Raw genomic sequence first — 23,218 nt, 5'->3', positions numbered from 1 at the left:
TATATCGAAATATGATCCGATTTGGAACAAATTCGGCACGGACATTTATTGGTCTAATAAGTACAAGTCATTTTTCAATTTTGTAGAACAAAATATTGGTCTTTTTGGTATCTACATAAATATAGACCGAACTGAACCATATATGACACGGATGTCAAAAAGCCTAGCATAAGACAATGTGTCAAATTTCACCCAAATCAGATTATCAATGCTCCTATTATAGTTGCCTATTTATATGGCAACTAGACCCAACCGATCTGAGCCAAATTGAAGAGGGGTGTCGGAGGGCCTAACACAACTCACTGTCCTAAATTTCGGCGAAATCGGACAATAAATGCGTCTTTTATGGGCCCAAGACCCTAAATCGAGAAATCGGTCTATATGGGGGCTATATCAAGATATAATCTGATCTGGGCCAAATAGAAGAAAAATGTCAAAGGGCCTAACATAATTCACTGTTCAAAATTTCAGCGACATCGGACAATAAATGCGTCTTTTATGGACCCAAAAGAGATCGGTCTATATGGCAGCTATATCCAAATCTGAACCGATCTGAGCCAAATTGAGGAGGGGTGTCGGAGGGCCTAAAACAACTCACTGTCCTAAATTTCGGCGAAATCGGACAATAAATGTGTCTTTTATGGGCCCAAAAGAGATCGGTCTATATGGCAGCTATATCCAAATCTGTACCGATCTGGGCCAAATTAAAGAGTGATGTCGGAGGACCTAACACAACTCACTGTCCCAAATTTCGGCGAAATCGGACAATAAATGCGTCTTTTATGGGCCCACGACCCTAAATCGAGAAATCGGTCTATATGGGGGCTATATCAAGATATAGTCCGATCTGGGCCAAATAGCAGATAAATGTCGAGGGGTCTTACGCAATTCACTGTTCCAAATTTTGGCGAAATCGAATAAAAAATAAAAAATACTTCTTTTATTGGCCCAAGAATTTAAATCGAGAGATCGGTCTATATGGTAGCTTTATCCAAATCTGCACCGATCTGGGCTCAATTGAAGACGAATGCCGAAGGCCCTAACACAACTCACTGTCCTAAATTTCGTCGATATCGGACAATAAATGCTTCTTTTATGGGCCCAAGTCCTTTAATCGAGAGATCGGACTATATGGCAGCTATATCTAAATATGGTCCGATCTGATCCATATTGCGGTCGAACATCGGGAGGCTTATAGCAACTCACTGCTTCAAATTTCAGCGAAATAGGGTAATATATACAGCTGTTATGGGCCTTAGATCCTTAACCGGCAGATCGGTCTATATGACAGCTATATCTAAATATTGTCCGACCTGAACCTTATTTGCGTGGGATATTGGGGGGCTTGAAATAACTCCCTGTTTCAATAAATAAAGCTTTTATGGGCTTCAGATCCTTTATCGACAGATCGGTCTATATAGTAGCATTATCCAAATATGGTCCGATATGGCCCGTTCAAGAACTTAACCTGAGTGCAGCAGGTTAAGTCAAATCGAGAGATCGGTTTATATGGGAGCTATATCTTAATCTGAACCGATTTTGCACATTTGCAATCCCCAACGACCTACATCTGTATTAAGTATTTGTGCTAAATTTCAAGCGTCTAGCTTTACGCGTTCGACCGCTATCATGATTTTGATATACGGACGGACATTGCTCAGATCGACTCAGGACGTCGAGATGATCAGGAATATATTTAGTGTATGGGATCTTAGACAAATATTTCGAGGTGTTACAAACGGAATGACGGATACTGTATTTGGCATGATAGAAGTTCCGCGGACCTCTAAACGTCTTTTTTAAATATTCTTATTCTTTAAAGATTTAACAAAACATCATTAAAAGACAAACTTTTCATACCAACCTCCACAGGATGGGGGTATACTACTCCGTTTGCAACATATCGTAATATTGATCTGCTACCATATAAAGTATATAGATTCTTGATCGTTTCGACATTCTGAGTCGGTTTAGCCATGCCGATCCGTCCCTCCGTCTGTCGCAATCACAATAGCGGTCGCACGTTCAGAGTAAGTCGCTAGAAATTTTGGACAGATACTTGTTTTTGAAATAGGATGTAGGAATTGCAAATGGGCCATATCGGTTCAGATTTTGATATAACCCCCATATAAATGGATCCCCGGATTTGATATTTTGAGCCCCTAGAAGCCTCAATTTTCATCCGATTTGACTGAAATTTGGCACAAGGACTACTATTATGACTTCCAATCTGTGGCAAGTATGATCTGAATAGGTCTAAAAACTGATATAGCCCTCATAAAACTGATATAGCGATCCCCGGATTTGACTTCTTGATCCCCTAGAAGCCTCAATTTTCACTTGTTTTGGCTGAAACTTGGCACAAAGATTTCTGTTCTGACCTTCAATATAAGTGTCAAGTATGATCCTATTCGATCTATATACTGATGTAACATAAACTGATCACCGAATTTGACTTTTTGAACCTCTAACCAAATTGAGATAATAGGGCCAAATTTTTAGCAGAATCCATGGTGCGTACCCAAGATTCGACCCAGCCTAATTTAGCACGTTTTTACTGGTTTAAATTTTGTTTAGTTCCACCTACTTCCAGACATTTTCAAATCCTTAAACACAAATAAACTCACATCCTAGACATCATCATATTCCAATATATGTTTAAATCTTTAAAACAACACCACCGACAGGAAAGTTGAAAAGGAAGAGACGTTTTTTGCTACGCCCTCTTACATTTAATAACTTACTTAGGCAACAAAGATTGTTTGCTTCCATACGCTTTTGGCAGAAAATAAGATTTGTCGACATTTTGTGTTAATCGCTTCCTCATCAGTATTTTGTTGTATATGGTGGCTGGATTGCTCGTTCGTTCCTTTTGGATGGGTATCATATCGTACAAGCATGCATGTACGAGTAGTATGTACAACATAAAGTCTTAGGAAATTTTCCATGAAGGTATGCATGAGCCAAGAGCAGGTAGGCAAGCAGGCAGGCTGACATGTCCTCAAGTGAAAAATGCCAAATGAGCCGTAAATTACAGTGTTGAGTAGAATTATGGGTTAAATCTGAGTAAATAATTTAAAAACCATTATTATCGCTATTAGTGGGTCTAGTTTTGCGTGTGCTTTATTTTGCAAAAGCCTATGAAGCAAGCAAGAAACTTTAAAGTATAGAGTTGGACAGTATCCTGTTGAAGAAAACAAGTAAAAGCGTGCTAAGTTCGGCCAGACCGAATTTTATATACCCTCCACCATGGATCGCATTGGTCGAAATTTTTTCCCGGTATCTCATTTCAGGCCAACAAAGGATAAAAGAAGAACTCTTTCCTGCCGGATAGCAATCAACCACTCCCCTAAATCGAAAATGTATCTGATAGATATTTTCCCGTTATCCCATTTCATGCCAACAAAGGATAAAAGAAGAACTCTTCCCTGCCGGATAGCAATCAGCCACTCCCCTCAATCGAAAATGTATCTGGCGTCCAGATATTTTTTCGAACTCGTGGAGTTAAAAGGGTTCTTAAGAATCTAGACGTAAATAAATCCCCAGGGCCGGATGTCATACCAACATTTGTCTTGCGCTGGTGTTCTTCGGCGCTTGCTCGTCCATTACACAATCTTTTCAACCTTGCCTACCGAGCGGAAGTCTTCCCGGCGCGTTGGAAGGTTCCGAAAGTTCAGCCAATAACCAAGAAGGGTGAGGCAAACAACCCTGCGAATTATCGGCTAATTGCGATATGCTCCGCTCTCTTCAAGGTTATGGAGAGAGTGGTTTATCATCATCTTGTGAGGTATTTAGAGTCTAATGGCCTTCTTAGCGACCAACAGTATGGGTTCCGCCGAAATCGCTCTACGGGCGACCTCATGGCAATTCTGTCGAAACGTTGGGGTCACTCAATCGACCAGTTTGGTGAGAGTAAGGTTTTGGCTCTGGTTATCTCCTAGGCATTTGATAGGGTTTGCCACGGTGCACTACTATCAAAGCTTGTCGCCTTTGGTGTAGGTAATGGCTTCGTTCGATTTATTTCGAGCTTTCTCAGAGATCGCACTATACGAGTCGTTTTAGAAGGGTTCTCATCCAATGAGCATAAATTGACCGCAGGTGTACCCCAGGGCTCTGTTCTCTCTCCTTCTCTTTTTCCAATTTTCATCAACGATCAGTTGAGTCAGATATCGAATTTGATCTATTCATTAATCTCTGTCATTCGTACTCATTCGACCATAGGCCGAGTCTTCGAGAGATTGAGGACAAGAGGCGGGTTATGAATGATACATTCTATCAGGATTTGCTGGCCATTTCTGAGTGGGGTCGAATGAATCGAGTAGATTTTATTCATTTGCGGATGACAGTAATCTCTACCATTCGTAGTCATGACCGTAGGCCGAGTCTTCGAGAGATTGAGGACAAGATGCAGGTTATGCATGATACACTCTATCAGGAATTGCTGGCCATTTCTGAGTGGGGTCGAATGAATCGAGTTGATTTTAATGTACAGAAGACTCAAGGCTGTTTGTTGTCACACAAACGATTCGCTGACCGATTACGATCATCTTTGGCTATTAACGGTATAGATGTTGAGCAATCAGAAGCTCTTGATGTTGTGGGCATGAAAATACAAAGTGATGTCCGTTGGGCTTAACATGTATTTGAAATGTCGAAAGAAGCATTCAAGTGCTTAGGCTTCCTTAAACGGTGTAAGAATTACTTAACTCCTTCTGATCTTCTACTTTCATAAGGCCGAAAATGGAGTACGACTCGCATGTATGGGCTGGAGCTTCAAAATCATCTCTGTAGCTACTGGACCGTGTACAGAGGAGAACGATGGTGTTGATTGGGGACAGTATGGTATCCAACTCAATTGCGCTGTTCTATCGGTACTTTCATGGCATGTGTTCGTCTGATATTCGTCTTCTTATTCCTGATGTAAGGATATTTGTCAGGGATACTAGACATTCCAGGAACTCACACCCGTTTGTAATTGGTTGGCCAGCGGACCCCACAATGCATTATAGAAAGAAATCTTATTTCCCCCGAACCGTTCGTATGTGGAATCGACTTCCGGTTATGTTTTTTCCACCCACTATGACATCCAAAGATTTAAGACAAATGTCAATAAACACTACATCCTTTCCTCCTGTGAGAAGTTTCCCTCTGTACCTTAGGGGAATTTTCATGGGCAAAAATTGCATTATTGATCTTTTTTCATTTCTCGATTTAACTCACTTTTGCCCTCAACATTTCAATTATGCAAATGACATCAGCATTTTAGATTACTTTAGTACTGAAGAAACACAAACACAAACAGCCCAACTGTCAAACAGGACAGCAATGGAGGCTCGTTCCTCACAACCCATGTTGACTGATTAACTTCGACACGATAAGAAGTACACACACACACACAAGAAATGACAAAGAAGCACCCATAGAAGCTTTGACGTCCCTAACCTTCTGGACAAGAAAATGTGATGGAAAGAAGTCAAAAAGGATTTGGTGACATTTTTTCCTGGCACTTACCATAGGAGACACATGAGCCCCCAAATAGGTTTGTGTACACGTCTGCTTGTGATGTGATAAGGAGAGGTTAGACGAACACTGACGATTACAAAGATTTAGTCAAGATTTAACCTAAATCAAGTGAATGGAATACCAATGCCATACTCGTACTATGCATACTGGAAAAATGTTTACAATTCCTAGGTGGCATGTGACACATGGCATGGCAAGTGGAGGCAAGACCAGCAGAAGTGCGAGTAAATTGCACTTGCTGTCCTTAAGGCCCGATGTCTAATTGTAACAGCCACAAGGTCTGTTACTACTATGGCTATGAAGCAATGACGAAAGTATGCGAAGGATGTTGGGGCATTATGTCACTAATTCCATTCTGATATTCGTTCGTTTCTCTCCGCTTTTTGTTGTTGCTTGAGCCGCTTAGGAAATACCTTTTTTTGTGGGATTTGAAGTATTTCTTTTCTATTCCGTTTTCTTTCGGCCTTCGTTTTTCTTGAATGAGACTAATTTAGGATTTACTTAAATCAATGTCAATTTCATACCAAATTTTTTTCTTGTGCTGGTATTTCTGTTTTCCTTTACAATTCAGGGTCAATTTTTGTTTTTGTAAGCAAAAACCAAATGTAGGGAATTTTAGATGTGTGCGATTAATAATTAATAGGCTAGGTTTCACGGAAATTTATTTTTGTCATGTTGAATAAGTGTTTCTTGGATAGGCACTAAAATATAAAAAAAATACGTTTACAAACTAGATACATTTATGTATGTATGTACATTAGGGTGTCTCAAAGGGCAAAAGTATTGGTTTTGAAATGTATACCCTATATTTTTTCCTTCTGAACCCAATAAGCAAAATGAAAATTTTGTTCATGAACATTCCACTAAGGAACAGGGGCAAACTTCTCACATATCAATGAGTGCACTCCGATAAAAGTTTAAGCTCAATGATAAGGGGCCTCCTTTTTATAGCCGAGTCCGAACGGCGTGCCGCAGTGCGACATATCTTTGGAGAGAAGTTTTACATGGCATAGTACCTCACACGTTTTCGTCCATTGTGATATCACAGGAACAGAAAAAGGAAGATGACTTCTGGTTTCTACCGTTGAACCATCCAGATCACTTTAAAAAGGCCCAACAACTTGCGAACGTCCACATCCGCTAAATCGGACAGGTTCTCAAAGATATGAGAACCTAAAGTGAAACTCCTGCTGACTGCCAGTGCGGGACACACACACAGAAGATGTTCTATAGTCTCTTCTTCTTCGATGTCCTCACAGCTTCTGCAAAAGTCGTTACTGGCAATCTTCAGTCTGTCAGCATGTTTTCCGATCAGACAGTGACCTGTTATGACGGACGCAATGACTGAGATGTCTGTTCTAGCCAGTGAGAGTAAAGCGCTAGACCTCTTCAAGTCTGGATTAGGCCACATAATTTTGGAATCCTCACAGCCCCCTCTTTGTGACCACCTATCACAGGCCCAAAGGACAACTTTTCGTTGTCCTGAAAACTTTGCGTACATGAAGCTAGAGGCACATCCACAGATTCCAGTATCCCGGGAATGTGAAGGGTAGTTCCTAGTCTCGCAAGCTCGTCCGTTTCACAATTCCCTGGGATATCTCTGTGACCCGGCACCCAGAACAGGTGAATTTTGATCTTTTCAGCCATCTCGTTGAGAGATCTGTGATAGACGAGGGGGATTCTTGTGTTCAGAAACATGTTCTCTAGGAATTTAATGGCTGTCCGGCTGTCCGATATTTATGCCAATTGTCGCTATGAAATTATGTCTCAGCCTTTCCACCACTTCTTTAATTGCAAGGATATGACCAGTTCTAGATCTTTAGCGTACACCCCAAAGCCAATAACTTGATATAGCTCCCATGTAAACCTTTTTATATCTCATTTTGACTCCTTAAGTACCTAAAGGAGGAAACTCTTTATGGAAATATATAAAAAATCCATGGTATGGATACGTCTCTCATATCAATGAGTGCAGTCCGATTAATGTTTAAGCTCAATGATAAGGGGCCTCCTTTTTTATGCCAAGTCCGAACGGCGTGCCGCATAGTTACCCCATTTGTTTGAGAAGTTTTCAGGATATCTTACAAATGTAGCCAGCATTAGTAAGGGGATAACCACCGCTGAAAAATGATGTTCGAGCTGTCCAAGTAGGTTAAATTCAAAGATGTCCTATATCGGAATATATAGATTATAAGGCTTAAGAAAGCTGTGCTTAAATTTGGCGAAATGTAAAGACCCCTGTACCGAATATGGTCCAAATTGCTCATTAACTTAATATAGGCCCCGTATAGACCGATTTCCCGATTTAAGGTCCTAAACAAATAAAAGTCACACTTGTTAACCGATTTCGCTAAAATCTGGCACCGCGCTGTATATGATCCAAATCTGTCTATATGTTTATATAGCCCCGCCCCCTATAGACCGATCTCCCGGTCTTAGGATTATAAAAGGTGCCTTTATTGCCCGATTTGGCACAATGGTTTGTGTTAAGATCCTCTACTTCCATGCCGAATATGGTTTAATTCGGCCTATATATAAATTTCGCCTCCATATAGACCGATCTACTGATTTAAGGTCTCAGGCCAATAATAGCCCGATTTTGCTGAAATATAATGAATTTAGCTGTGTTCAGTCCTTTGACGTCCATTTTAAGTATGGTTTGGATCAGACCATTTTTTGGGTATAGCCCCCATATAGACCAATATCTCGATTGACAGTTTACGTATCTGTTATTTATGAAAAGGTATGTAGACTTTTATGTGTCACTGTAGATAATGTTCCAATGTCTGATCATCTTGCTCACATGCGCTCATTACGCAGTCACTTTCTGCATCTATTTTGCTGAGGTGTGACAATAGTCCCAAGTGACCAGTAATGATACAAAAACCATCTAATCTCCTTCCTACCTCCTCTAATTAAAAGCCTAATCTTCTCATGATCCAGATCTCCCATACGGTTTTCGTCGTCCTATCGACCAGATCGCTGTTCCACAATGTTACTCGCGCATTCATCTACCCGAATGGGTCCAAGTTTATTGACGGCAGTCTGCTGGCCTTCACTGCCAAATCGTCTGTTTTTTCACTTTCCCGCTATGGAGGCCACCGTTGCGTAGAGCATGTTCGTCTATGACGCCGAGCGCCTGTTTCAAACCCCGGCGTGAACCTCAGAAAAATGTTCGGCGGTGGGTACCCCCTTACTAATGCTGGTTACATTTGTGGGGTATGCTGCCACTTCTATACCAAGTGGTATCGCTATCCGGCACGCCGTTCGGACTCGTCATAAAAACGAGGTCCCTTTTCATTGAGCTTAAACTATAAACACTTATCCACGTGATTGCACGAATCTGCCCCTGCAAGATCGTATTATGGTCAGATAGTTGGAAACAGATCTCAGTTGCTGTGTTCTCAATGTAGACCCCAGCTCGACTTAGTCCATTTGCCTTGATCTATCCGTGTAGCATGAACTTCCAGATGGCAATGCCGAAGTTACGTCAATTCAATACCGTATCGCTGGCAGCATTGGCTCAAACTCGACCTCAAGTGTCGTCTCGGGTATCTGATGGGAAACATTTTCCATTCCATCCAGGTTTCCTATTGTCGCCTCCGTTATCCCACGATAGTGTGAGCTGCTCCTATCCTCTATCCATTCTCCCATCGGCTTAAAGTGATTTAAAAACGGTCATAATATTTTCTGACTTCTCACTATAAAAGATCACCATGGTGACGAGAATATCATCGCCGCCTAAAGCCTAGTATTGACATCGACTTTTAGACCGAACAACTGCCAAAAAGCTTAAGAAAACAAGTGAGAGCGTGCTAAGTTCGACTAGGCCAAATCCTTTATGCCCTTTTCCATGGTGGTTGCCTTTTTCGCACAGTAGTTGGAAGTCATAACAAAACACCTCATACAAGATTTCAGTCAATTCTGATTAGAAGTGCGCCATCTAGATTCTCAAGAAAGTTACCAAGCATAAACGGATTTGGCCCATTCCCAACCGCACAGATAAAAATAATTTCGAAAAACAACAACTATGGTCGAAAAAACGACGACGAAATTTGTTAATTTTCCTGCAACAATTTATTTTAAATCGCAGCGACCTAAAGTACAAATTCGTTGTTGAAAGGCAATTTTTGTAGGCCAACATATAAGAACAACAACAACAATATATCCAAAAGCAAGACTAAAAAAACATTTAACCAGCACCATGTGCTTTGCTGCACGCACAGCTTCGGTATGGTGCTGTTTTTATTTTCTTTGTTCGGCTCGCGCTTCTTGCTGGTATAAAGTGTGAGCTTGCCATTCGCTGCATGTCTACCATGTGCACTTGTTTTTAAAGTGGCTTGCTGCTGTTCTCTTGTTCGAATCCCCCGGTCGGTCAAAAAAAATTATATTTGTTTTCTTTAAACTTTTTTTTAGAAAATTCGGCATAAAAAATATTTATTTTGTATTAAAAAAATGTTTTAAAGTGATTCTTACTTTTTATACCATCCACCATAGGATGGGGGGTATACTAATTTCGTCATTCTGTTTGTAACTATTCGAAATATTCGTCTGAGACCCCATAAAGTATATATATTCTTGATCGTCGTGACATTTTATGCCGATCTAGCCATGTCCGTCCGTCTGTCTGTCGAAAGCACGCTAACTAGCCGCTTGAAATTTTTGCACACATACTTCTTATTAGTGTAGGTCAGTTGGTATTCTAAATGGGCCATATCGGTCCATGTTTTGATATAGCTGCCATATAAACCGATCTTGGGTCTTGACTTCTTGAGCCTCTAGAGTGCGCAATTCTTATCCGATTTGAATGAAATTTTGCACGAAGTATTTTGTTATGATATCGAACAGTTGTGCCAGGTATGGTTCAAATCGGTTCATAACCTGATATAGCTGTCATATAAACAGATCTGGGGACTTGACTTCTTGAGCTTCTAGAGGGCGCAATTCCTATCCGATTTGGCTGACATTTTGCATGACGTGGTTTATTATGACTTTCAACAACTGTGACAAGAATAATTCAAATCGGTCCATAACCTGATATAGCTGTCATATAAACCGATCTGGGTTCTTGACTTTTTAAGCCTCCAGAGGTCGAAATTATTATCCGATTTGCCTGAAATTTTGTACGACGGATCCTCTCATGACCATCAACATACGTGTTTATTATAGTCTGAATCGGTCTATAGCCCGATACAGCTCCCATATAAATCGATCCCTATATTTTACTTCTTGAGCCGCCAAAGGGCGCAATTCTTATTCGAATTCCCTGACATTTTACACAGGTCTCCAACATATAATTTAATTGTGGTCCAAACCGGACCATATCTTGATATCGCACTAATAGCAGAGCAAATCTTTTCTTATATCCTTTTTTGCCTAAGAAGAGATGCCGGGAAAAGAACTCGACAAATGCGATCCATGGTGGAGGGTATATAATATTCGGCCCGGCCGAACGCTTTTACTTGTTGTTTTTAATTTAATTTGGAACACTTATAACTGTGCAGTAATTGCCCATTAAAGAGCAGGGACAAACTTCTCACATATCAATGTCAATGATAAGGGACCTTCCTTTTATAGCCGAGTTCGAACGGCGAACCGTAGTGCAACACCTCTTTAGGGAGAAGTTTTTACATGGCTTCTATGCATGGCATAGTACCTTACGAATGTCGCGCGAATTAGGAGGGGATTAACCACTCCTGAAAATGATTTTCTGTTATTCTCGCCAGGATTCGAGCCCAGGTGTTCAGCGTTATAGGCAGACATTTTAACCTCTGCTCCACGGTGGCCTCCATTTCTGGCATTTTATTTCACTGTTGAATATTTAAGTTATGAAATTTAAAATTCTATACAACAATTGTTGATTTGGCACACAACTTCATCATCATTTGGCTTAAATCGTACAGCACTCTTTTAAATGGGAAATGTTCTCCTATAATGGAATGTCTTTTTGGAGATACTTGTGTATGTACTTGACCCAGAATATAAACTCTCACTTACTTAATATACCACCCTTCTTACCATTATTCAAATGTGAGCCAACAGACAGAGGACATTTAGGTCATTGGCAATGTAGGGATATTTTTTTTGGAAACAACACAAAACAACTCTAATTGGACTCTTATTAGAATCTATAATTGAAAGCAATTCAGCGGATACACAAACCATTTGTATTACAAAAAATGAACACACAGGCAGTGTACTAAATAAATAAAGCAAAAAGTCAAAGTGGTAAAATTCTCCATCTCTACCTCTCCCAAACAGAAGTTAAGGCATTTTCAAATATGAAACCAAAAATTTCCATAGAACATTTCATTCCCAAGCACACACAAAGCGAGAGAGAACAAGAGGGAGAGGAAGAGAGAGAGAGAGTATCCTTGCTGGTATCCTATGCCAGACACCGCAGCTTCTTAGAAATCCCTTAATGTGTTAAATTCCTGTAGGTAGGTAGTAAATAACACACCATAAACGAAGGACTTAACCATGACAAGGATTAAATTAGACAAAAACCAACACCACCATACACAGCACCACTAGAAAGATAAACACCAGGACTATTAATAAGATACATCAGCAACAACAACAACAACAACCGCACTAAGAATTACTAAAACAGAATAACAAATTGTTTTTGTTTTGTTTTATGACTAACTGGTAGGGAGCGTGGGAGGGAGGCAGGGGATAAGCATGGTGACGGGCAAACACTGCTGTGAAGAAGCCGTTAATGATTTTACGACTTGATGCATCCTGGAGGACTAAGCTGTCGTCAAACGTTTGCCGGCTTGTCTATCCATGTATCTATACGTCTATCTGTCTGTCTTTCCTTTGTTGTTTTATTATTAGTCTAGTTTGTCTTTACAAGTACAAAGGTACACACATACACTCGAACGCATAGCTGAAAGTCCCTAGGTATACAGGACATATAAATCTAATAGTAATTGCCAAAAGTAATTCAAATACCAAGGATGCCTGCTAGTACAGAGGGAGAAATAGAGATAGAGTGTTAATGCTACAACAAAACCAAAATAAATTAAAGTAACACATTATTCACAGATGAGTACTTGAAGTGAAGTTTTCCTTCAAGGACATAGGTACTATGTAAACATTGCCTTGTTTCTTGGGTGTGTGTGTGTCATTTTGTTATTCCATGGTTGAGAGGATTGTGTGGCTAAAAAAGGGCTCCCAACTGGGATAAAACCACAATTAACACTTCGGGGTTTTTCCCCTATAGTCCTTTTTCACTCAATGTAGCCTTTTTAAGTGGTTAACAGGCATAAGGACTTATTCATTTCAAATATGCTCGGATTAACATATTGCAGCCTTCTAATCATGCATAATTTTGTACAAATTTAAATTTTATGGTTTTGTTCTTGCTAACCATGGTATTGTGGTTACAGGATATGTGAAAACATATAAAAATGAATACGAAATATTCGATCAATCCTTATGTATTATATAAACTCCTTATATCATATGTATAGATTTTTAGATAATCTGGAGATCTAATGTGGATTTTCCCTTAAAATTTTGTCAAAATGTATCTCTTATACCAAAATTTTTTGAAAATCTAATTTTTTTGTAAGGGCATTGAGCCAATGATGGTGTTTATACCCAAGCCCGGCAAGGCAAGCTATGCCACACCAAAGGCCTACAGGCCTATAAGCCCTACGTCCTTTCTACTCATAACCATGGAACATATTGTGGATACCATGATAAAGAGTAGGACATCCAGCGAACTGCTTAAATACAAACAGAATTTATATGGTACCTCACAAATGTCGCCAGCATTAAGAGGGGATAACCACCGCTTTCGAGCGAAGTGTTCCCACCCTAAAAAGACATTAGAGAGCTAAAGAAGGCGCAGCGAAGCGGGCCCGGTTCAGCTAATAAAGTATATATATTCATGATTGTCGTAAAAATCTAAGACGATCTAGCCATGTCCGTCCGTCCGTCTATCTGTTGAACTCAATCTACAGTCTTTAAAAATTGAGATATTTAGCTCAAACTTTGCACAGATTCTTTTTTTACCCATAAGCAGGTAAAGTTCGTAGGTTGGACCCGTCGGACTATATCTTTATATAGACCCTATATAGACCGATCTGCCGATTTAAGGTCTTATGCCAATAGAAGCCACATTTATTAACCCCTTTTTGGCGAAATTTGGGACGGTGAGTTGTGTTAGGCCACTCTATATTCCTCTTCAGTTTGGTTATGATCGTTTCAGATTTGGATTTAGCCCCCATATAGACCGATCTGCCGATTTAAGGACTTAGGCTCACAAAAACCACATTTATTGTCCGATTTTGCCGAAATTTAGGACAGTGAGTTGTGTAAGGCCACTCAACATCTTTCTTCTATTAGCCGAGATCGGCTTAGATTTGGATATAGCTGCCATGCAGATCGATCTTTTGATTTAAAGTCTTGGGCCCCTAAAATGTGCATAAATTGTCCGATTTCGCCGAAATTTGGAACAGTGAGTTGTTTTAGGCCCTTCGACATTATTTTATACCCACCACCATAGGATGGGGGTATACTAATCTAGTCATTCCATTTGCAAAAACCCCGAAATATTGATCTGCTACCCCATAAAGTATATATATTCTGGATGTCAAGGGAAGGTCAGTAGAGACTGCATAAAATAGAAGAATCCTTCAATGCCAAGACGTTTACACTGGCGGTTTGCATTGACATCAAAGGGGGGTTTAATAATGTGCGCACCGACACATTGATCCAATACTTAGACCATTACCGGGTGGACTGGGTCCTTAAAGACTGAATAAACCATATGCTTAGGAACAGGTGGATAAATTGCAGGTCCCATGATACAGGGGGGCATATTATCGCCACTCCTTTGGGTGACCACCATTAATGACCTATTACGGATGGTGACTGAGGAGGGATTTTTGACCGTCTGCTATGCAGGCGATGTTATAATACTTCTGAGGGGTAAGGATAGGAACCAGCTTTGCAGAAGGGCCGAAACGGTCTTGTTGATGGCATATGACTGGGCTAGAGCCAGGGGTCTCAATATTTACCCAGAGAAGACAGAAATATGCCTGTTCACGAGGAAGATGATGGTGGGCCAATTTGACGCGCCATGTTTCCTCAACAAAACGATTTCGATATTATTTAGGAGTGATCTTGGATGGGTAACATAATTGGAAGTGTCACATTCAGGAGCGTACTGAGAAAGTTCACAGATGTTGGGCTCTATGTAGACGGGCCGTAAGCTCGATATGGGGCCTGAATCCGAGGATAGACCACTGGCTCTACAGGAGCGTGATTAGACCAATACTTTCTTATCCCTCAGTAGTTTGGTGGACTGCTATGGAGAAAATGTGCAACATAAGGACCATACAACAGGTTCAGAGAATATGTTGTCTTGGCATAGGCGGAACCAGAGGACCACGCCCATTAGGGCACTAGAGACTATTTTAGATATTCAAACCATTGACATACAGATTAAGTGTGAGGCAGCCACTGCGACTATGAGACTTAAGGCGATGGGAGAATGGATTGAGGATGGGAGCAGCTCATACCATCGCGGTATAATCGAGGCGGCGATAGGACACCTGGAAGGAAGGGAAGAGGTTTCCGATCAAATACCTGAGACGACACTTGAGGTTGAGTGCGAGGCACTGCTGCCAGCGGCACAGTCTTGGACTGACGGAACCCTTGTATTGCCATTTGGAAGATCAAGTTACACGAATGGATCAAAGCTTGAGGACAGAGTGGGCCTGGGGGTCTACACTGAGAAGCCAGGGACTGAGATCTGTTTTAGACTGACTGACCATAATACGGTCATGCAGGCGAAAAAACGGGCGATCACAGAATGCGTGGTGTGGTACTAACGCGAGAACGAAGAGTGCAAAAGTCTTTACTGACCGTAAAATGCCCCTAAGGGCAATAACAACCAGGAGGGTAAGGTCACGAACAGTCTTGCAGTGTAAGAAGGAGATTAATGCCTTCTTGAGGATGGCACAATCTGCATCGTTTGGGCTCCGAGCCATAAGGGAATAAGGGGGAATGAAAAGGCAGACGTTTTAACAGTGAAGTCCAGAGAACTGCCGTCAATAAACTTGGTTAACACGAAGCCTTTCGGATCGACGCAGTCCAATTTAAGGGCGTGGGCAACAAACGAGCATGTAACACTGTGGAACAGCGAAACGGTCGTTAAAAAATGCAAATTTTCCCCATGAACATTCCTCTAAGGATCTGGTCCAAACTTCTCACATATCAATGAGAGCAGTCCGATTCAAGTTTAAGCTCAATGATAAGGGGCATCCGTTTTAGTTTAATCGAATGAAATTTAAGACTTCTAACTGTTCAAGAAGTCAAATCCGGGGATCGGCTATCTGTTTATAGACCGATTCGGATCATACTTGGCATGGATGTTGAAAATTGTAAATCAAGTCTTTGTTCCAAATTTTAGCCAAATCGAATGTAAATTGAGGCTTAAGAAGTCAAATCGGGGGATCGGTTTATATTGGGGCTATATCCAAATCTAAACCAATATAGCCCATTTGCAATCCCCAACAACCTACATCTGTAAGAAGTATCTGTGCAAAATTTCAAGCGGCTAGCTTTAAGCTTTCGACCGCTATCGCGATTTCGACAGACAGACAGACGAACATGGCTTGATCGACTCAGAATGTCGAAACCCAACATTCGGTCCGGTCGAACTTAGCATGCTTTTACTTGTTTGGACTCAGTTGGTTTTTTGCTGAGATCGGCAGCTCAATATAAGCCGCATGTTAGTAAAATCAATGTTTCTTATAGTGAAGTTTTTTGCCTTTTTCTGGGTTTGCCGTAGAATTAATATCTAATCTATGGTGGATTTACCAGCTGCATCGATGGGGCCCTATTATCTCTTGTAGATTTATTCTATCACACAGTACGTTTAAAATTATCTATCACAAAGTACGTTCAAAAGTATTTTGTATGCGATGGGAAGGAGATTTATTCCTCTGTACTTGGCACATTCTATCTTGTTTCCTTCCTTTTATGCGGGATATAGTATGCTAAAAATCCAAGAATCAATATGCGTTCTACTGGCTACATTGAGCGGACGAGTATATACATATGTACACCTCATCAGCGTATAGCCTCCAGTCGAAAATAGTTCAGTCGGCAACCCATCGGCTCCTGCTGCCTTGGATTACTAGAAGTTAGACCTCATTCTGACTAGGCGGTTTACAGTTTACCCTCACCAGGCATTGGTTTTACGATATCCTCTCCCGTACTATCTGATACTAGCAGCTGGCAAAATGTTCGTACCAAATTCTAACCACACTATCTGTATCTGTTACCAGATTTCCCTCTAGCTTCTGCAGAAGATATGCCTGTACCAAAACCATCGGTTTATTTCCGGACGTTTTTCTGATTAACGAACATCTCAATTCGCTCAAATTTTGCTCCTGACCTAACATCAACCTCTAAGACACATTTACATGTGTTTGTTACGCCCTTGACTTTCAATCTAAAATAAATTACATTCTCATATATCAATTCATTGCTAATGACCTTTCGTTTTTGAGAAGGGTATTGATTTCTCTTTGTTAATTTTAACCTGCAAATTAAATTTTTTTTACCGATTTGTATTGAAAAGAATCTTCGCTACCACGTTTGTTTACCTTTTTCATTGTTATCGAAATAAATCTTTTTCTATTGACACTTTTATTTTGGTACATTTGGTTCGTTTTGGGGCTCAAGCCCATTGCCAACAATGCCAACATATTCCACCAAAAAAAAAAAAAAAAGACTAAAACAACAAGGATTGTTATCCTTGGCATGGTTGTCGTTGTTGATGTTTGTTTATAAATTATATGTGAAATTCAAAAATTTGTTCGTGTACATTCAGTCATCCAACCAGACAATTATTCTACCAATCTGCCTACCATCTATGATGTGTAGCACAAACACATACTCAATACGGAGATGCTAACCTAAGTTTTGTTGAGGGATCCTATCTGTATCTGTACACAAATTCAGGGGCAATTTTGTGTTGTTATCCATCTGCAAAGAAAAACAAAAAAACATTTATGCATCAGGACTAACAATTAAGGCAGGGGTGTTAAAGGTGGATGGTAAAAAGAGGCCTTTGCAGTATATGAAACATTTATACAGGGTTTTTGAGATAAACATAAATTTAAACAAAATTTTTACATTTTCTAGAAATAAAATTTTTAGAAACTTTCCAAAAATAAATTTTTGATAAAATTTTTTATAAAGCAAAATTTTGTATAAAAATAAAATTTTGTAAAAAAATAAAATTTTTTATATAAATAAAATTTTGACAAAATATTCTACAGAAATAAAGCCGACCTCCCCCTTACCACCATTTTCAAAAACGCCACATCTCAGAGATGGGTGCACCGATTTAAGCGAAATTTTATACGACACCTATTGGAATCCCAAAAACACGAAATTGGTATAAAATTTTGGGGTCAAAAACCTGGGGGACGCTCCTTCATAAAACCCACCCGAACGGACATGTTTACCGATTGAAACAATATGGGTATCAAATGAAAGGTATTTAAGAGCAGAGTGCTAACTTGCCATAAAAATGGCACCCTAAGTGTCACTGGGGTTCCTCCCCACCCCCAAAAACACCACACCACGTGACACTTTTATCGCTTTTGGCAATATGGGTATCAAATGATTGAGACAATATGGACTCATATAAAAGGTATTTAAGAGTTTAATACAAATATGATATTAAAAATTGGGTCTAGGGAGCCGCCCCAAGGCTAAAACCGCCAGCAAAGTAACGCCAAAAATCAAAGTGAACCGATCGAACAATATCAAATGAAAAGTTTTCGGGAGTAAAATACGAATATGGTTTCAAAAATTGGATCCATATACCAAGGGAGTCGCCCCAAGAGTACCGTCCAAAATAAATAGTAGACCGATCGGGACTCCAATGAAAGGTATTCGGGAGTAGAATACGAATATGATATTAAAAATTGGATCGAAATATCTAGGGAGCCGTCCCAAACCCAAAACCGCCCCAAAAGTACCGCCAAAAATGAAAGTGGACCGATCGGGACAATATGAGACTCAAATGAACCGTTTTCGAGAGTAAAATATGGTTTAAAAAATTGGATCCATGTACCTAGGGCGTCGCCCCTAGAGTACCGTCCAAAATAAAAAGTAGATCGATCGGGACAGTATAAGACTCCAATGATAGGTATTCGGGAGTAGAGTATAAATATGATATTAAAAATTGGATCCAAGTATCTAGGGAGCCGTCCCAAACACAAAACCACCCAAAAGTATCGCCCAAAATAAAAAGTGGACTGATCGGGGCAGTATGGGAATCAAATGAAACGTATTCGGGAGTAGAATAAGAATATGATTTCAAAAATTGGATCCATGTACCTAGGGCGTCGCCCCAAGAGTTCCGCCCAAAACCAAAGTGCACCGATCGGGACAATATGGGACTCCAATTAAAGGTATTCGGTAGTAGAGTATGAATATGATATTAAAAATTGGATCCAAGTATCTAGGGAGCCCTCAAAGTGGACCGATCGGGACAATATGGGAATCAAAAGAAAGGTATTCGGAAGTAGAATACAAATATGATATCAAAAACTGAATCCAAGTACCTAGGGTGCCGCTCCAGCCCAAAACCGCACCAAAAGTACCGCCAAAAATCAAAAGTAGAGCGATCGGGACTATATGGGACTCCAATGAAAGGTATTCGAGAGTAGAGTACGAATATGATTATCGAATATTTAAAATTGGATGTAATTACTAAGGGGGCCGCCCCAAAACCGTCCCAAGTAGGCATATTAGACGATCATTACCATATAGGACTCAAATAAAAGGTGTTCGGGAGTGGATTATGAATATCGTATTAAAAATGAGGTTCAAGCGATAGGAGGTTGCCTATCTCTCAAAAAACCTCCCAAAAAGTGAACATTTGTCAATCATGGCTATATTGGGTTCAATGAAAGCTATTTGGAAGTAGATAAACAAATTGTACTGGGAATATACATACGGCAGTAGGTAAGAAACTTATTTTTCGCATGGTGCTAATGAAGGCGCAGCAGAGTGGGGTGGGTACAACCAGCTTTCTATAAAAATAAAATTTTGACAAAATTTTCTATAAAAATAACATTTTGACAAAATTTTTTATAAAAATAAAAAAAAGTTCTATAAAAATAACATTTTGACAAAAAATGTTTATAAAAATAAAATTTTGACAAAAAATTTTTATAAAAATTTTATTTTTGACAAAATTTTCAGTATAGACTCAAAAACGGCTGAACCGATTTTTTTTTTAAATTTTCACAGATAAAGCATATAGGTTACTATTGGGTTGCCCAAAAAGTAATTGCGGATTTTTCATATAGTCGGCGTTGACAAATTTTTTCACAGCTTGTGACTCTGTAATTGCATTCTTTCAGAAGTCAGTTATCAGCTGTTACTTTTAGCTCGCTTTGGAAAAAAAGTGTAAAAAAAAGTATATTCGATTAAAGTTCATTCTAAGTTTTATTAAAAATGCATTTACTTTCTTTTTAAAAATCCGCAATTACTTTTTGGGCAACCCAATACATTTTTTGGTATCGGAAGGGGGAGCGGACTCTCCCCTTTACCCTAATTTTCAGAAACCCCAGATCTCGGAGATGGGTGTTGTGATTTAAGCGAAATTTTGTGTGCCCTCTTATAGTAACCTACAAACAAAAATTTGGTATCCGAAATTGCGGTTTCCAGGTGCTCAAGAATCAAATCTGGAGATCGGTTTATATGGGAGCTATATATAAATCTGAACCGATATAGTCCATTTGCAATCCCCAACGATCTACATCGGTATTAAGTGTCTGTGCAAAATTTCAAGCGGGTAGCTTTACGCGTTCGACCTCTATCGTGATTTCGACAGACGAACGGACGGACGTGGCTAGATCGATTCAGAACAAGGAGACAATCAAGAATATATATACCTTATGGCGTCTTGGATGACTTATTTCGAGGTGTTACAAACGGATTGACTAGATTAGTATACCCCCATCCTATGATGGTTGGTATAATAAAAATTGAACGAATATAAAATTTTGAAAATTTTTTCTACTGGAATAAGTTGAGAAGGCCTTCTGAAAGGCCTTTTTCTCACAAATCAACATCTTCGACCTGACTACAATTACAATATCTCTGATGCATGGAAAATATATGAATAGGCACGTACAGCCAGCCGGCCGGCCTTTTTGAAATGCTCTAACCATAGAGAGAAAGAGAGTGAGAGAACATAAACATTGATCAAGCACCGAGGGGTAGGTTAGGATAATGATTCCTTTGCAATGGTATGTGTTTTTAGTAGAGATTGCAATGAGTGTGTCCGTGTTAATGCCGCCAGGCATCGGGCAATCACACACACTAACAAAGAGGAAGAAAAAACAAAAAACATTCGCTCGGTCACATTCATGGGGTGGAAAGTAAACAATCACGTTTAACACTGGAAATCAGTTGAATTTTGTTGTGTTACGGGGAATGACGATGGAAATGCTACAGACTACCGACATCGCGGCAATATAAAACGTAATAAAATCGAAGAAAAAAAAAAATAAAACCGAAACAAAATTCAACGAATGAGTGTGAAAATTAAAAACGTGAAAAAGTTCAACACAAACAAGTACAATAGAACAAGAGAAATGCCCCCATGCTCAAAACCATAAACGCACATCTTAAAGATGAAATGCAGTGTATACGGAAAACATTAATCCTAGTCAAATTTATGTAAATTAACCCTTTCGGGAAAGCAGCCCAACAACCCCCTCTCCTGCTGTGTGAATGTGTGAAAGTGTAAATTGGAACGCTTACAAGAGTCGTGGAAGTTTATCGTATATTTCCCCCCTCCCAGAAATCGTTTACGACTTTCAAGTCGAAATGGAACGTCGTAAAACAAATCGTAGCTCATATGTCAAACTAGTGACCGGCAACAAGGATACGCGTAGTGCGGTATCGGGTACAAATTTACATAGATCACGTTCAATGCGCGAATCCATACGAAAACTTAAAGTGCGTCTTAATCATCCGGGTATAGTGCAGTCACCATTTAAATTCAATTTAGCCGTCCATAATCGCGAAAAACATTATCACAAATTTTCTGTCGCTAAAGAGGAATCCGATGATGAATTGGATACGATTGAATTACAGAAAACTCCATTTGCCTGTGAGAAATATTTAAAGACAAGACCAGCCTATGGCATGGATCTGATAATACCTTGTGGTGATAATACCATTGAGGACTTGATGTCCACATTGCCGGTACCGCGTAAAGCATGCAAATTATTACAAATTCCCGAAACGTATTGTGCCAAATATTTAAAGGAACAAAAACAACAACAACATCAGCAGCAGCAGCAACAACAAATACAATCTAAGCATCTTAACAAATCCTTGCATGATCCCATTGGGGAAGGCAAATCGCTTAGGAATCACGAAATCTACGCAGATTTATCGAAGAGTATAAGCCAAGGCATTTACGGCACCACACGCCATCGAACGGCAACAATACGCAAACCCATGCCGTACCTGAATAGTAGTAGGTGTCCTTTTCTTCTTCTTCTTCTTTTGCATGTCTTTAGCAACATCTTAATGGTAAATTTATAAAAAAAAAATCGTTCCCAGGTGTTGATTGCCTTTGGGCAAACAAAGGTTGTTTGGTTTTGTTTTTTTTTCGCAGAGAGACACTAAGAGAAATATCAAGTAAAATAAATAGTGTAAAGAATATAAAAGTCAAAAAAATAAATAATAAAAATAAAAATAAAAAATAAGAAAAATCATGAATATAAAAACAAGCTATCCAAATCTGGTCATATAAGGACATGACAAGAAAAATGATTTTCTTTTGCGGCTCCAGAAGCTGTATCTAAACATGGACCGATTTCAATAATATTTGGTACACGTGGTAGATCATCGTAATAGAACTGAACAAATTCGAAATTCCAGACAAATCGGATAAAAATTAACCCAAGCCTTTGAACGATAGATAGACAGACATTGGAGAATTTCTTATAAATCGCCGCTTCAAATATTGCAAATATAAATTTGCTCATGAGCCAAAAAGCAACTGGGGGCCAACTTCTCAAATATCAATGAGTGCTGTCCAACGCAATTTTAGGCTCAATAATAAGGGTCCTCCTTTTTATAGCCGAGTCCGAATCTATGGTTGCCTAAAAAGTAATTGCGAATTTTTCATATAGTCGGCGTTGACAAATTTTTTCACAGCTTGTGACTCTGTAATTGCATTCTTTCTTCTGTCAGTTATCAGCTGTTACTTTTAGCTTGCTTTAGAAAAAAAGTGTAAAAAAGTATATTTGATTAAAGTTCATTCTTAGTTTTGTTAAAAATGCATTTACTTTCTTTTAAAAAACCCGCAATTACTTTTTGGGAAACCCAATATCTATCTATGTATGTGTTCGCACGATTTTGACTAATATTGCGATAATGTGGGTATTTGTTAACAGAATCTATAGAAATTTGGCAGGAGGGATTTTCTTATGACTCTCGACATTACTGGGGAGTTTCATAGAAATCGGGGAGATATAACTCTCATACATATATATCGCCCGATTTTCACTCCTAGAGCCACTGCAAGCGTATTTTTGACCAATCTTCTTAAAATTTTGCCCAACGCTTTCTTCGACGACTACCACAACATCTTAGAAGTTTTCTCGAAATCGGTTCAGATTTAGAT

General features: G+C 39.5%; 1 protein-coding gene across 4 annotated transcripts in view; it reads left to right on the top strand.

The window, feature by feature from the left end:
• LOC106080825 (uncharacterized) overlaps positions 1 to 23,218 on the top strand; it is a 116,713-nt gene that overhangs the window by 46,095 nt on the left and 47,400 nt on the right. Inside the window, exon 1 of one of the 4 annotated variants that reach the window (XM_059361839.1) lies at positions 21,238 to 22,063. The exons of the other annotated variants lie outside the window; for them this stretch is intronic. Coding sequence (XP_059217822.1) covers positions 21,310 to 22,063 — 754 coding nt within the window. The 5' untranslated portion in view covers positions 21,238 to 21,309. Of the gene's footprint in view, positions 1 to 21,237; positions 22,064 to 23,218 lie in introns of those variants that run through there. 4 annotated transcript variants of the gene reach the window in all.

Source organism: Stomoxys calcitrans, chromosome 2 (genome assembly GCF_963082655.1).
Source record: "Stomoxys calcitrans chromosome 2, idStoCalc2.1, whole genome shotgun sequence".
In the NCBI taxonomy this organism is placed as follows: Eukaryota; Metazoa; Arthropoda; class Insecta; order Diptera; family Muscidae; genus Stomoxys; species Stomoxys calcitrans.
This window is presented reverse-complemented; position numbering and strand designations above follow the sequence as displayed.